This window comes from Octopus bimaculoides, chromosome 1, assembly GCF_046866305.1.
Source record: "Octopus bimaculoides isolate indiv1 chromosome 1, ASM4686630v1, whole genome shotgun sequence".
Lineage (NCBI taxonomy): Eukaryota > Metazoa > Mollusca > Cephalopoda > Octopoda > Octopodidae > Octopus > Octopus bimaculoides.
In genome coordinates this window covers 195,113,024-195,130,523 of record NC_142928.1, presented here as the reverse complement: position 1 = coordinate 195,130,523, position 17,500 = coordinate 195,113,024, and the positions used below count along the sequence as shown (strand labels likewise).

Here is a 17,500-nt window from a genome sequence, read left to right as displayed (position 1 = left end):
TCCGTTGATCGGATCAACTGGGACCCTCATCTTCATAACCGATGAAGTGCCATGATATATTATAAAAATAATAAAAAATGTGCCCTTTTAAAGCCTAGCCAGGCTCATGGCCCCGGTTTCCCGGTTTCAATGGCGTATGTGTTCCCTATCTGGACGGGATGCCAGTCCATCACAGCATTACTCATTTTTGCCAGCTGAGTGGACTGGAGCAACGTGAAATGAAGTGTTTTGCTCAAGAACACAACGCGTCGCCCAGTCCAGGAATCGAAACCACAATCTTACGATCATGATGCTGACACCCTAACCACTAAGCCACGCACCTCCACCCATGATATATTGACAATATTAAAAATAAAGATTACTCTGAATTAATAATAGTATTGCCTTTAAGACCAACACATGTTTCAGTTATGCTGATTAGTAATCATTGAAATTGCAACCCTACTATAAAACGGGGCAGTCTTTTCAGGGTCTTAACTTGATATCCCTTGGTCTGGCCATTTAATGATTTTCTTTTATAAACTCTGCATTGTATAATGTAGAGTTGTTCGTTAAGTCAGACACAAACAATCTCTATTTCAAGTTCTTATTGGATAACCATTTTCAGTCCATCATTCCAAAACCTTGTATAGTTTAAATGATAGTTACTCATTTATATTTGGCAAATGTGAATTTCTCCATGTGCAAGCATCAATGCTTGCTCCTGTCTAGAATTTATTACATCACCCTTGGATGGGAGAATCTTGTAAAATTCTTTTAAACATAAGTCACATCTATTGGTCCTAGGTCTGTATGGTTTTGCTCAAGTGGTGATTTTACATGACACCTGCACAGGAGTCAGTCCAGCGGTACTGGCAATGACCTCACTCAAATCTTTTGTTCACGTGCCACCGGCACAAGTGCCTGTAAGGCAACGCTGGTAACCATCTCGCTCAAATGGTGCTTATTACGTGCCACCGGCACGGAAGCCAGACAGCTGCTCTGGCAGTGATATATATATATATATGAAGGTGGTGAGCTGGCAGAAACGTTAGCATGCCGGGCGAGATGCTTAGCGGTATTTCACCTGTCTTTACGTTCTGAGTTCAAATTCTGCCAAGGTCAATTTGCCTTTCACCCTTTCGGGGGTCGATAATTTAAGTACCAGTTGCGTACTGGGGTCGATCTAACTGACTGATCCCCCTCCCCCCAAATTTCGGGCCTTGTGCCTAGAGTAGAAAAGTATATGTATGTATGTAAAAAATTTCAGGATTCAAAAGAATGTATGTCACCATCATCATTTAATGTCTGTTGTCCATGCTTGTATGGGTTGGACGGTTATTGACCAGAGCTAGCAAGCTGAGGGACTGCACCAAACTTCTGTCTGATTTGGTTAGGTTTCTATAGCCGGATGCCCTTCCTAACGCCAACCACTCCGAGAGTGTAATGGGTGCTTTTACGTGCCACTGGCACGATGTGCCAGTTGCATGACTCTAGTATCTGCTATGATTTTGATTTTATTTGGCTTGATGGGTCTTCTACTCAAGCACAGCGTATTGCCAAAGGTCTCGGTCATTTCTCATTGTCTCTCTGAGACGAAAATACTGCGCCCAGCATGGGGCTCGAACCCACGACCCTGAGATTAAGAGTCTTGTGCTCTACCGACTGAGCTAGCCATATTCTTTTATTCTTTTACTTGTTTCAGTCATTTGACTGTGGCCATACTGGAGCACCGCCTTTAGTCGAGCAAATTGGCCCCAGGACTTATTCTTTGTAAGCCTAGTACTTATTCTATCAGTCCCTTTTGTTGATTTGCTAAGTTATGGGTACATAAACACCCCAACATTGGCTGTCAAGCGATGGTGGGAGAGCAAACAGACACACACACATATACGATGGGCTTCTTTCAGTTTCCGTCTATCAAATTCACTCACAAGGCTTTGGTCAACTGAAGGCTATAGTAGAAGACACTTAGCCAAGGTGCCATGCAGTGGGACTGAACCTGGAACCATGTGGTTAGGAAGCAAATTTCTTATCACACGGCCATGCTGTGCCTATATATATATATATATATATATATATATATATATATATATATATATATATATATATATATATATATATATATATATATATATATATGTGTGTGTGTGTGTGTGTTTTCGCATGAAACGTACTCGTGCCGGTGTCACATAATTGTGCCCGTACCACATAATTGTGCCCATGCTACATAATTGTGCCGGTGTCACATAACTGTGCCAGTGCCACGTAAAAAGCACCCAGCACATTCTGTAAAGTGGTTGGTATTAGGAAGGGCATCCAGCTGTAGAAACCAAACCAAGCCAAGACAGACAACACACACACACACACACACACACACACACACACACACCATGTATCTGTTATTTTCTCACACATTCTCTGCACATAAACTTTACTAGCCTCCCATTCATGGTTTTCTTTATTACTAATAAATTTGCTACAATGTCCTTTGATTCCTTTATCCATTTACTTTGCCCCGTATTATGAATAAAGTTTTACTGGTCTAATTGCCTCTAGCAACTTACATAATCTAACTTATGCTTTATTTTAGTCCACAAAGCCAAACAAATTTGATACTTCTTAGCTTAGATAATGACAAATTTTGTCCTTCTTATTCTAAACCTCTGTTTATTGATTGTTCTTGTTCATCCATAATGGCTTCCTTCAAATGATATATGGCAACAATTTCAGTTAGCTTTCTGTGGCAGCTATCAAATTTTAGTCGTTTATCTTAAAACAGCTTAAAAGGTTCTGTGTGCAGATTTAGTTATCGGGTGATCTAATTCATGTTGTATTTTGGGTAACAGCTGGGATATTATCTGAATTGGTTAGTTTGCAAATCAGGAGAAAGACAAGGATCTGGGAAATTTGTTGGATGAATGGGTTAAAAGTTAAGAAGATGATTTGTTTGTGTTGGAAATAGTCAGAAGTCTTAATGATGGTAATGGCAGTAGAAATTCTACTCCAGACAGGGGTATGGGAAGGGGTATGGGAAGGGTTAAGATAAGATTTATTTGTAGAATATTTCCAATGAAGTTAACATACAGCTGATAAGGGATAAAAGATTTTGGTAAAGTCTTCATTAAATATTGGTGGTATATTTTATGCTTCCTACCATCTGTGTTGAGTTTATGCTGCAATCAGATTTCACTAATTTTCAGAATGAAAAGGAGGACATAACTGTAGGTGGACATACATAACTAGATTCATCATCACCATCATCAAGACTTAACATATTATCAGTTTTTTTTGTCTCCTACCGTTTGTCTGACGCCAAAATGTAAAGAATGTTATTGCCTTACCTGATCTTTTATTTCGTTAAGGTTGTTTCTACAAATATTTTATAGAAATTTTAGCCAGCACTCATTTTTGCTACAATCTTTCGTATCGAGACATCAAATGTAAGCAAACAGTGAGATCGGAGAGAAAAATGGATAATGAGTGTATATGCCATATTTTGGGGGTTTTCACCCCTTCATCAGCCTCCCCTCCATCTAACCCACCCTTGTCTCCGAACACATTGCTTATATAGCAGTTTACATCTGATGTCTCAATGTGAAATGTTGTAGCAAAACATCAGTGCTGGCTACGATTTCTGTAGAAATAATCTCAACAAAATAATGTACAAAGCACTGCTAACACAGGAGGACATGGTGTTGACTCATAAAAACATTTGATATACCTTATAGTAATATTTTGGTTGCATAACAAAATACCACGTGCCTACAATTCATTGATATTCTTTTATCTCTAGTCTCTTTAATCCTTCCCACCTCCCTATCTCTCTACCTAACATCCTTCATCTTCCCCATCTACAGAGTATTCAAAAAGTCTCTCTCCGCAGTTAGCATTTTATTGCAAAATAAATATTTATAAGATGGTATAAAATTACAAAGGAATATATTAGACTTTACAAGACATTAAAAAACTTTATAAAAGGTTTTGAAAGTGTTGTCCTTATTTTCAACTTTTTTACTGCCGTGTGAGCACTCCCTAGGCTGATTTCTGTTTCCTGTGACAATTTGCGTAAGGACTTTGATGGGCTTACCAATAATTTATCAGAAATATTGGAGAGTGTTTCGTCCGAAAGAACAGTAGGCCTACCGCTTCTTGCTGCATCTTCCACTGAGCCTCTGTTTCTAAATTTTTTTATCAAATCTCACACAGTGTCATGATGTGGAACAACAGTATTTGGAAAAAGTTTAACTGAACTTCTGTTTCCCAGTATTTGTGTATTTGTTTCCAGCTCGAAACAACCCATTGAACTAAAAACGTACATTCTTCAATGGTTGGCATGTCAACACCCTGAAGGGTACACAATGACTGAGGGATACTGGCTGACACTCGACCACCCATGCAGCGATAGCCAAATTGTGCATGCGCAGGATGGAAAAATTCACTGCAGAGAGAAACTTTTTGAACACCCTATATAAACACACCCACATTGTTTCCTTTCAGGGTGACTTACCCACTGACTATTACTTTCATTGATCATTTGATTTTGTTTTTGTTTTTTTTTCCGACTTGCTATTTGTGCTTTGGATTATCTGATTAATCCTATGTGACAATGTTAACCACTTAACCCTTTAGCATTCAGATTATTCTGTTAAATGTAATGTTTATTTATCCATGTTGTTTTGAATTAATCATGGATTATCTTGTAGCTTCAAGATTAATATAATGTGATTGCTTATTTTTAGACTGACATTGTAGGGTAGGTGTAAGTGACCTGATCTGACTGGTTTGAACATAAAACAGATAGAATATTTTGGCTGGATATAACTGGTTTTAAGTGCTAAAAGATAAAAAAATAATAGGACCTGAAAATTAGCTAAGCAGGTTTTCTGTATGTTACAAATTATGTAACTAGCATTATTTTAGTTATGAAACAATTGTAGTCTGTGTGTTACCTGATCCATTCTTTACATTCTCAGGCGGACCTGGCATCGATTATTATTATACTACCTGTGGTGTTTTCTTACCTCTTTTCATTGATAGCTTATTTCCATGTAAATCTATACAACTGTTGTGTGTGGCCACCACCGTGAGCACTTACGTTGTCATTGACTCACCCCAGGTCATATTGTCAGCTGTACTTCTAAGAACAGTTTGTTAATAAAGAGCTGAAGCATCTCCATGTCAAATATAGACATCTTTATAACACGGTTGAAATAACACAGAACCACATTCCATGTAATATTGGAAGATAGATTTACAGCTTGGTTAGCACACCCCACCTACCATTGTCGCACCCCCATCCCCAGCACTACCACCTTTACCACTGCTGCTGATGCTATCACCACCACCACCATCATCACACCACGACCACCACCAATACTACCACTATAACACTATCACCAATTCTACCACCACTACCACCTCCATCACTACCTCTACCACCACCACCACCACCACCATCACTACCTCTACCACCACCACCACCACCACCACCATTACCACTACACCACTGTTACTATCGCCATACTATCACTACTGTTACCACCACCACCACCACCGCCGCCGCCGCCGCTGCCACCACCACCACCACCATCGCCACAATCACCACCACTATCACTATTACCACTACTACAACCACTGCCATTACCACCACCACCACCACCGCCACAATCACCACCACCACCACCGCCACAATCACCACCACTATCACTATTACCACTACTACAACCACTGCCATTACCACCACCACCACCACCACCACCGCCACAATCACCACCACCACCACCGCCACAATCACCACCACTATCACTATTACCACCACTACAACCACTGCCATTACCAACACCACCACTACATCACTATGAGCACCACAACCACTAACATGATCACCACCACCACTACCACCACTTAATCAGTCATAGTAATTTTGCTGATGTATTGTGAATAAAGTAAATTAGTCAAGATTGAACAAACCTCTGATCAAAGGGATTCCAACCATGACTATCTCATCTTTTATGCATCTCATCTTTTTATACATCAAAGCATGTCAAAGACATGTTCCTTTATTTAAGCTATTAGGGGTGGGATTTGGGAGTGATTTTGCTGTTGTTTCTAGCAGACCAAGTGATTACATAAATGTGCCATTGTTTCATATAGATAAATACTGATTCAAAAGAAATATTAACCCCAGGAATAGTGAAAAGCATTGGTTAGATTTGATCTGAGATCATCAAGGCATTGAACTATTAAAATGTGTAATCAATCATTTTGATATTCATAGCACCATCTGCACGTGGTTGATGTCTGTGCCGCCTGACTGGCTCCCATGCTGGTGGCATGCAATAAGCACAACTCATGCGTGGATCATTGCCAGTTCGCCTGACTGGCTCCCCAGGCTGGTAGCATGTAAAAAGCACCTTCTGAACGTGGCTGATGCCAGTGATGCCTGACTTGCTCTCATGCTGGTGACATGCAATAAGCACCATTTGTGCATGGGTTGTTACCAGTTCTGCCTGACTGGCTCCCTGTGCCGGTGGTACATAAAAAGCACCACCTGAACGTGGCCGATGCCAGTGCCGCCTGACTGGCTCCTGTGCAGGTGGCACGTAGAAAGCACCATTCAAGCGTAGTCGATGCCAGTGCCGCCTGACTGGCTCCTGTGCCGGTGTCACATGAAAAGCATCATTCAAGCATGGTCGATGCCAGTTCCACCTGACTGGCTCCTGTGCTGGTAGCACATAAAAAACACCAACTACACTCTCAGAGTGGTTGTCATTATAGGAATGGCATCCAGCTGTAGAAACATTACCAGATCAGATTGGAGCCTGGTGCAGACACCGGTTCTCCAGACCTCAGTCAAACCACCAAACCCATGCCAACATGGAAAACGGACATTAAACGATGCTGATGATGATAATGACGACTTCTAATTTCTTTTGGTTGTTTTCCAACATTTAGATCCATAGAGGAGGATGCTAAGTGTGTTGCTTTGGTAAAATCGTATTTCTCCATTCAGCTGACAAAAATTAGCACCTGTAATTCAAAGGGCCGACCTCCTTGGGAACTATGTCAAGAGTATGCATGTCTGTAGATTTCTCAGCCACTTGTACATTAATTTCATGAACAGGCATGGCTGTGTGGTAAGAAGCTTGTTTTCCAACCACATGGTTCCAAGTTCAGTCCCACTGCGTTGGGCACCTTGGGCAAGTGTCTTCTACTATAGCCTCCAAAGCCTTGTGAGTGGATTTGATAGATGGAAACTGAAAGAAGTCCGTCATATATATGTATATGTTTCTGTGTGTGTTTGTCCTCCCACTATCGCTTGACAACTGATGTTGGTATGTTTACATCCCCGTAACTTGGCAGTTCGGCAAAAGAGACTGATAGAAAAGTACTAGGCTTGCAGGGAATAAGGTTGCTTCTTGGGGTTGATTTGTTCAATCAAAGGCGGTGCTCCAGCATGGCTGCAGTCAAATGACTGCAACATGTAAAAGAGTAAAAAAAAAATAGAGAAGACTGGTAGATCGTGTCACTTGGAACACTCGTTGTTATAACCGACAGGGAACCTGGTCAAAGTGGATGAGCTGGCAGAACCATTATGACCCTGGATAATCTGCTGGTGGTGAGAAGGGGGTGGTGGTGCATTTCTTCCAGCTCTTTACTTTTTGAGTTCAAATCTTGCTGAGGCCCCCTTTACCTTTCATCCCACTGGGGTCATTAAAGTATATGCTGGGGCCCAAAGAAACCAACAGATTCCCTAGAATTGTTGACTGTCTTTTGTCTTTTATCTTATCCTGGTTTCAGTTATTAGACTGTGGCCATGCTGGGGTACCACTGCTTTGAAGAATGTTTTAGTCGAATGTCTCAGCCCCAATGCTTATTTTTTTCTCTTTTTTAAAACCTGGTATTAATTCTATCAGCCATTTTAGCTGAACCACTAAGTTACAGACACATAAAGACCCATAAATGAATATAAATGTATATACATGTATGTACGCACACACACACACACACACACACGTGTGCATTTTTAAGCTTCAGGTGCATTTCAAACCCCAAAATAAATTTTCCTAAATTCTTTCCTGCATGGGAATACACTTCTCCTCTCCACATATATATATATATATATATAAAGGATACAAAAAAATGGGACAAGAATGCAACAAGTGACAAGACATTCAGAGAGTTAGATGATACAAAAAGGGACAAGAAAAAACAAGGACGGGTCATTCAGAGTTTTCTCTCGTCAGACAAGTTCCAGATTATCTTTGCAGTTTCGGCTGGTTATACTCGAGACTGCTCCAATCTGGCCAGCCTCAAGGTAAGAGCACTAGATTCCTTGGAAGAAAGCAGTGAATTTAGAAATAATACATTTCTAAATCTCTCAGAGAGATTTATGCAGTAGTGATACGATGAAGTAGTTGTATGCTGTCAACTTAATGTGACAGTCCCCTGAAGGGAATAAAACTACTGTTGGTTAGACCTAGGAAGCTGCACCGCTTCCTGTCAGCCTAGACACATTTTCTGTGTCCTTATGTTTACAAGGGGGAGACAAGCACCTCCACCCAGCTAAGCCTGCATCCAGAGACATGTTTCTGAGTCCTTGCTCGTTATAAGGACTCAGGAAATGTGTCAAGGCCAACAGGAAGCGGTGCAGCTTCCTAGGTCTAACCAACAGTAGTATTATTCCCTTCAGGGGACTGTCACATTTGACAGCATACAACTACTTCATCGTATCACTACTGCATAAATCTCTCTGAGAGATTTAGAAATGTATTATTTCTAAATTTGAAATCAGTGAATGTGTTTCACTAGAATTATTATATATATGTTTACAAGAGATTGACAGGCATCTTCGACTAGCAGGTCATGCAACTCCAGACTGATGACGAGCAAAGACTCAGAAACATGTCTCTGGATGCAGGCTTAGCCGGGTGGAGGTGCTTGTCTCTCCCTTGTAAACATAAGGACACAGGAAAGCGGCAAATGAATACAAAAACAAGGACGGGAAAAAAGAAAACAGGGAAATGGAATACAAATGCAAATAACAGGACATTAACAACAGGTGCCTTTCGACTAAGGACGAATTAAATTAAGCTGGTGTGTGCCTTATGGCAGACCCATTCTTTGTTTTTTTCCATCCTTGATTGTCAAGATTGGAGCAGTCTTCAGTATAACCAGCCGAAACTGCAAAGATAATCTGGAACTCAACTGACGAAAGAAAAATCCAAATGACCCATCCTTGTTTTTTCTTGTCCCTTTTTGTATCATCTAACTGTCTGGATGTCTTGTCACCTGTTGCATTCTTGTCCTATTTTTTGTATTCTTTTTTCATATACATATAGTGGCATATGTACACTTAATCTCATATATGTATATATTTATATATATATATATATATATATATATATATATATATATATAATAGAAGAGAAATATATATATATTTCGGTGTGAACGTTTTTTTATAGGGCGCTGTATTTTACAGACCTGTAAATAATAATAATGGTATTTTTATATAAGCTTAAAACATATGGTGATCACCGTGCAATGACTAAGAAAAATAGTCTAATAAAGAAGTATAGAAGCCTGCGACAGAAAAAAAAACGTTTTCCTATCCATGTGGGACCTGAACCCACATCCCTTTGTTAATGCGACTAAGTGGGTTACCTTTTTTCTGTGTGTGCGTGTGTGTGTATATACATATACATATATATATATATATATATATATATATCATAAATATATAGGGATTGACAGTAACCTGCTTCTCCAACATACTGAGAATTCAGAAATAGCAGAATTCTCAGTATGTTGGAGAAGCAGGTTACTGTCAATCCCTATATATTTATGATTATAAATGTTTTTTACCGAAAAAGGTTTTTTCATACTGAGCTACCCGGCAAAATTGTTAATTATTAATTTTATTACTAATTGATGGTTCCCTGCCCTGCATATCTATATATATATATATATATATATATATATATATATATATATATATGTGTATATATATATATAGATATTTTTATACACACAGGAGTGTAGCTAGGGTAAATGGCGCTGAGGGCAAACATCAAAATTGCATCCCCTGCTCTCTGCCCCGCCAACCAAAAAATGGAAACTTGCATAGAAAAATGGATGGTGGTATGCAAAACAAACCATTCCTGAAAGGTTTTAAAATATTTTTTAATAGCTTAATTAGAAAATGATCTTGGTCGAAATTGTGCCGCCGCTCAAAGTGGCACCCAGAGTATGTGTCTTGTTTGCCCCATCCTAGCTACACCCCTGTATATATATATATATATATATATATATATATATATATATATATATATATATTCTCTTTCTCTTCTATTTTCTTCTCTTCTATTTATTCTATATCCTTTCAAAATTTCTCCTAGGTGTTACCCTTTACAATGCATGGTGTAACAACCCTTAATATTTGTCTTCATCAATTGTTTACTCTGTACATCACATCTGAGTTAGACTTCTCTTGGTATTTTGTCCCGTACTTATCTCTCATTATGTGTTTACATATTTTTTACTCATTGGTGACATCCTGTACTCATCTCTCGTGTGTTTATGTATTTTTCACTTGGTGATGTCTTCTATTTGATGTATTGTATATATATATATATATATATATATATATATATATATATATATATATATATATATATGCAATAGATATCTTTCAGTTTCTGTTTACCAATTCCACTCAAAAGGATTTGGTTGGCCTGGGGCTTTAGTAGATGTCACTTTCCCAAGATTCAACACGATAGAATTGAACCCAAGAACCCATGGTTGGGGAAGCAAACTTCTTAACCACCCTGTTACACCTGCACTTATACCTATCTCAGTAATCTAATTTACGTAATTATTATCTTTTCAGTGGTTCCAACAACCGATTGGCTGAATCAAATGTTGGGAGGAATAATGCCAACAGGTAGGCTATTTTTCATCATCATCATCATCGTCATCATCATCATCGTCATTGGTTAATGTCTGTTTTCCATGCTGGTATGGGTTAGACGGTTTGACTGAGGACTGGAAAGCCAGAAGGCTGCACCAGGCTTGTCTGAGGTAGAGTGACAAAACCGTTCTGCACACCCTCCTTCAGTGTCTGGGCTTTGCTGACTTGTGGAATTATATCGAGCAGCTGCTGTAACATGTGGGATGGATCCATCTGTCGACCAAGTCTGTAGTGATAATTGCACAGCTGCCCTCCTTCAATTGGGCAAGCAAGGTAGTTTACCTTTGCCTGGTGGCTGGGGCGAAAGTGGTTGTTTGGTGGACAAAGCACAAGGACAGATACATTCCTCTTTGGTAGAGCTCCTATTGACCTCTTCAAGTTTCACTTGGAAAGGAAATTGAGAGTGGAGTGGGAAGTGCTGTCCTCGAGTGAGTTTATTGAAAGGTGGTTGAAAGTTGCAAAAATGGCAAGAGTGGATGGTACCACTCTAAGTGTAGACCTGTGAGTCGGAGAGAAGGAATTGGAGAGGGTACTGACTTCTGGGGTTTCAGGGAAATCTCGGACAGTGGGGTTCCTTAATTATCCCCAGAGGCCTTCCTTTATCAGGAGGGCTACATCTCTATCATCTTCCCTTCCACCTTTTATTTTCTTTTAACCATTATATGCTATGCATATGTCCCTTTTGTTCAGTGTAAACTGTATATAATTACTTTCTTTCCTTCTTTTTCTTATCATTTCATTACATGTAAACCCCAACACTTTATGTCTGTCTTTGCATTGTCCCCTTCATCCTTCGACCTTGTGGCAAATAAATGAAATCATTATTATTATTATTACTATTATTATTATTATTATTATTGTTAGTAATAGTAGTATTAGTAGTAGTGGTTGCATTAGTATTATTAGCACACGTAGTAGTAGTGCTATTAGTATTAACAGTCGTTTTAGCCGTACTCTAGCCTTCGTCAGAATTGTGGATATTCGTTTCCTGGTTTATACTGGTTATAGTGCTTGGGTTACGGGTGTGGTATATATACAATCATGGTTGGTGTTAGTGTTGTCACTGCATTGACCTATATTATGATTATATATATTTAGTTAGTAAGAACAAATTTTTACTCTTATTGAATGAGGTAACAATAGATTCTATATTGGATGGGGAAGACTAGGATAAGAGTAGATCTGTTGAAGATTGTATAGTGTTTATGGTGACGTAGAAAGTTAGAGCCTACTATTATGGAAAAAGATTTTGGCCAAGCCCTTAACATTTAAAGAGAATGTAGGGTGTAAACAAGAGAATCGATCTTCCCTCAATTTTATTAGGCAATATAGTTGAAGTATAATCTATACAGGGTGTTCCAAAAGTCTCTCTGCAGTAAATATTTTATTGCAAAATAAATATTTATAAGATGGTATAAGACTACAAAAGAATATATTAGTCTTTACAAAACTTTAAAAAACTTTATAAGAGGTGTTAAAAGTGTCGTCCTTAATTTTCAGTACATAAGTTGACTCTTCTACACATGTTTTGAAATATATCTTGGAGAGTCTGACGTGGTATGGACTCTGTAAAGGTTATGATTGTGTATTTTAGCTCATTAATGGATTTTGGGCGATTTTTGTACACTGATCCTTTACTTGCTCCCCAGAAAAAAAAGTCTGGCAGTGTTAAATCAGGTGATCTTGGTTGCCAAAGTCCCTTTGAAATAATCTGTTCACTGAAAAACTCCTGGTGATGCGCAAAGTATGCATTATTAATTTCACTTTCAGTGAGTTGACCTACAAATGGAAAGAGACAATATTTGAGCAATATGTCTCGATGACAAAAAATTGACTGCAGAGAGACTTTTTGAACACCCTGTACTATTTGTTAAAAAAAAGTTGCCGGATTCATTATTATTTATTAGTTTGAGTTTCAATCGAATGTTATATGGGTGAGTGCAGGGCAGTCGAGAGTACCATATCAGGAGCAGAGGCTGAACTGATCTCTAAGTGAATAGAAACAAAAATACAATGAATTACAGTAATATTACCAATTCTATGCATGAAAATACACGTCCTAGTAAATAACAAAACCCATAAATAAGGCCATGTAGTTCTTGTTGTTCACTGATAGTGCTGTTTGTGAAACATATTTCTCACCATTTAAACAGACAAAGGTATGACGTATGTGCTTATTGTATTTGGAGATGAGAAAAATATAAAGGTTGCATGGGAACCACTAATCTAGTGATTAATTGAATGTTTTGAGGCTTACCAAAGACATGCCTCTGTATGAATTCAGACTGTGACGTTTGCCAATTGTGCTGTCTGTGAAACACATTTCTTGTCATGTAAACCATGAGTGTATGACATGTGTTTATTGTGCTTGAAGGTGTATGCAGGCTTGCAGCATATCCAGTGCATACATTTTAGTAATGGTGATGGTGCACCCATCAACAGATGTGTAGTGCTCGCTATTAAATGGTGTTTTACCATAAGCACCGAGCATTCCATTATAAGCACCAAGCGTTCCACTTTCAGAGCTGGCTACAGGAATATAGCCACACAATTTTGTAACAGCGTTATTTCTATGTACAGGATAATACGGTACCTTTAACCACAAATGTTGTCTTGTTGGTTGTGAAATAATGGAATCGACTTTTATACAAGGTCTATGGAAAATTCCCAATTTTTTGGCCAAAAATTGGGGGTCGACTTCTGCCAGAGATTGACTATTACTCGAGTATATATGGTATGTAAATCTTTTCTAGTCTTCTCTAATGCGGATTTCATTAGGCCAGTAGTAATCAACAATGCATTGATGTTAGGGAAATACATGCTGAGTTGCTGGAGGAGGTATTGTCTGACCAGATCCGTGAATTGAGCAGAGTCAGAGGAGCCCATGGTTATATATATGAATAGTTACTGTTTATTATTTTTGAGGGTAGCTTGGCTCCAAAGCTTATTGAAGTTGATGAGTGTCTTTCTGGCAGTTAGAATTACGTCTATTTGAAAGGGGGCAGGTTAGTTATGTTTTTAGCTAGAATGAGAGCTTTATTAAGGAGGATACAGGATATAGAAAAGTAGTAGTTGCTGATATCAAATTGTAGGAATGAGGAGGTGTTTTTTTTTGTTTTCAAGGAGGTGAAACCAGGTTATAATCAGGTTATAACCTCACCTGTGCAGGACCATAATTTGATTAATTTTTTTTTGACTATAGGTATTATATTGTCTATTATGTTCTTACTGATTCATGCTAAGTCCGATTTGGTAAGGCAGACGAGCCTCATAGAGGGTTTGGTTATGAAATCTGGTTTGTGGTCTTTAAGACCACAACTGTAAGACTTCAAATTCACCTTACCCTAATTAAATAGTCTTAATGACCTGAGATACCTGACCTGCCTTGTCTTTTGTTGTCCTTTTTCCTCTAATATAATATGTACACATATGCACATACACACACATACACTCACACAAACACACATACACACATCATCATCATCATCATCATCATCATTTAATGTCTGTTGTCCATCCTGGCAAGGGTTGGATGGTTTGACCAGAGCTTGCAAGCTGGAAGGCTGCACCAGACTCCAGTCTAATTTGGCATGGATGCCCGTCCTAATGCCAACCACTCTGAGAGTGTAATAGGTGTTTTTACATGCCATTTGCATGACACCAGTATCTGCCATGACTGCAATTTTGCTTGGCTTGATGGGTCTTCTTCTCAAGTACAATATATATATATATATATATATATATATATATATATATATATATATATATATATAATACATACATACACATATATACGAGGTGTAGTCAAAAAGTATCCGACCTTGATTTTAGGTGGCCTCGTCCTTGCTGAGCATGCACAAAAACTTTCATGTCTGTAGGTTGTGCCATTCATCTGAAGTGACATGTTGAGTACAGACGTGAAGAGTGTGCTGTGTGACTTTTCTTTTTGAATCAAGATGACCAAGAGCATTGAGTAAAGATACCGTATCAAATTCTGCCAAAAACCTGGCTATCGAGAAGATTCAGAAGGCTTTTGGAGATGATGCTATGAGGAAAACACAAATAAAGGAGTGGTACATCCAGTTCAAAGATGGCTGCACCTCAGTGGACAGTGAGCCATTTTGTGGAAGACCATTGACTTGCAGAAAAGACGAAATGATTGCAAAGGTTCGTGGAATATTCTATGAAGGCCATTGTGTGACTTTTGAGGAGATTGTTACCAAAGTTGGAATGAGCCATAGGTCAGTTAAGTCAGTTCATTTTGCTCACATCCAAGCATTCCTTGTGAAACAAAACGCACCACTTGTTTGTCAGGCTTCCTACTCTCCAGACTTGGCTTCATTTGACTTTTGGCTATCCCCAAAGCTCAAAAACAAAAAAGAAAGAAATAGGGAGAAGATTTGAGTCAACAGAGGACATTAAGCAAAATTCATCGGCACAGCTCTACAGCATCCCAAAAAGTGATTTCCAGAAATGTTATCATCGTCATCCTCTAATGCTTATTTTCCCATGCTTGCATGGCTCTGACAGCATTTACTGATGCAGATTTCCCATGGGTGGATGCTCTTCCTGTCACCAGCCCTCACCTGTTTCCAAGTAAAATAATACTGTCCCCTTGGCTAGATAGGTTCTTATAGGAGACTGGAAACAAACAACATTGCTTGTGAGATGATGATGATAATGATGCTCATTTATAACCATCATAGGATATTAAACAAGGGTACACAAATACATATACAACAGGATTCTTTCATTAGGAAACTACTATTTTTAAATCTCACAGCGAGATATTCAGCAACAGTACTTTGTAGTAAAGATTGTTTGCCAACATAACACGGCAGTCCTGGTTTAGGATGAATGTTGCTATAATTTTAGCCCCAGGAGACATTGTCTCCAGCTGGCTATACGACATGATCTGTGTCCTTATATTTTTGAACAAGGGAATCTAGCACCCCGCCCACTCAGCTCAAAACAATATCTGTGTATCGCGATTTCTGGGTTATTTCTCTTCATCGGCTAGAAGTGGCACTGCCGTGTTATGTTGGCAAACAATCTTTACTCCAAAGTACTGTTGCTGATTATCTCTCATTGTGAGTTATACAAATAGTAATTTTCTAATTTATAGATCAGTGACTAGTTGTCACTTTGGAAACTATATATTTTGAATGGGAATTTGGCAGTGCCCCCTCTAGCTGAACAATTATTCTGTGAAGTTGCAGGATGAGCTCCTAGATTCTCAGAACTTTGCGGACTGGAGAGACAAACACCATTTCCCTTTTCTCTTCCTTTGTATGGTTACATCTAGATTATTGTTGCCCCCCTTTTGTCCCTAATACTAAACAAAACATTACAAGAACTGAGTCACTCCAGAGAGCATTCACTAAAAACACAAAAGGTATGACTGATCTTGATTATTTGGACTGCCTTAAAACACTGAACCTCTATTCTCTGCAAAGCTGCCATGAGTGCTACATCATTTGCTCAATGTGGAGCATATACTGCCAGCATTGCCTGAATGACCTTAAAGTCAAATTAAGAATTCATCTGAGGCTGGGACCCCAAGCCATACATATGCCTTCTGCACAATTCAGACTCACAACACATTAATTCACTGCAACACAATCACTTTACCTCAACAGGCCCTGTTCTATTTAATATTATCCTAAAACAAATCAGAGAAGAAAAAGATCCCATCACCCTCAAATGAAACCTAGACCAACTTTTCCAAGGGATACCAGACAAGTCACCTGTACCTGGATACATCTCAGTCAATAACAACTCCTTACTTGAATGGATCATGATACCTCCAGACTTGACTTAAAAATGTCTTAATAGATCTTATCAGGTGTTAACTTAGATATGGCCTGGGCCAATCTTTGGCTGAAATATTTCTAAGTTATGTGTGTGTGTGTGTATGTATACTCCAGTGTATACAAATTTGTCTTTATTTTGTATTTCAGATTATTTGATTCCCAGAACAACAATAAAGGTGGTTACAACTCTCGAAGACTCTACTATTACACAGGTTCAAAACTGATGATAGAATGGTAAGTCTTGAAGAGGTTTGGTAAAATTAGTGAAGGTGAGAGATGATGACGACTTTGAAATTTTGCCAGGGACATCATATTCTATTTCAAGGCCTGCCTGAGATGTTGCTTTCAGAAAATCCTCTTCATTTTTTTCACACATCTATATCTGTCTATTTATTTATGTTTATGTATGTCATTATTCAGTTTATTTCAAAATTTCTTGCCAATAGAGATAGAGACAGTTTCTAACTTAGATCCAAGGCTCTTTCTTTGGAATTTCAATGTCAACAACAGGGTATTTTTATTTGTATGTATGTATGTATGTGTGTATGTATGTACATGCAGATTTGTACTCTTTTATGTATGCATTCTCATGCATATAGTTGCATATCTAAACATGCTCATACATATCTAAATGATAAACTTCTGTATGTATGGATGTATCATCATCATCATCATCATCATTTAACGTCCGCTTTCCATGCTAGCATGGGTTGGACGATTTGACTGAGGACTG

General features: G+C 38.6%; 1 protein-coding gene across 1 annotated transcript in view; it reads left to right on the top strand.

Annotated features, from left to right (window-relative positions):
* Positions 1-17,500, top strand: part of LOC106877668 (protein DD3-3) — a 115,310-nt gene that overhangs the window by 45,136 nt on the left and 52,674 nt on the right. The window contains exons 2-3 of the mRNA XM_014926617.3: positions 10,874-10,927; positions 16,915-17,001. Of these exons, the coding sequence (XP_014782103.1) occupies positions 10,874-10,927; positions 16,915-17,001 (141 nt within the window). The remainder of the gene's footprint in view (positions 1-10,873; positions 10,928-16,914; positions 17,002-17,500) is intronic.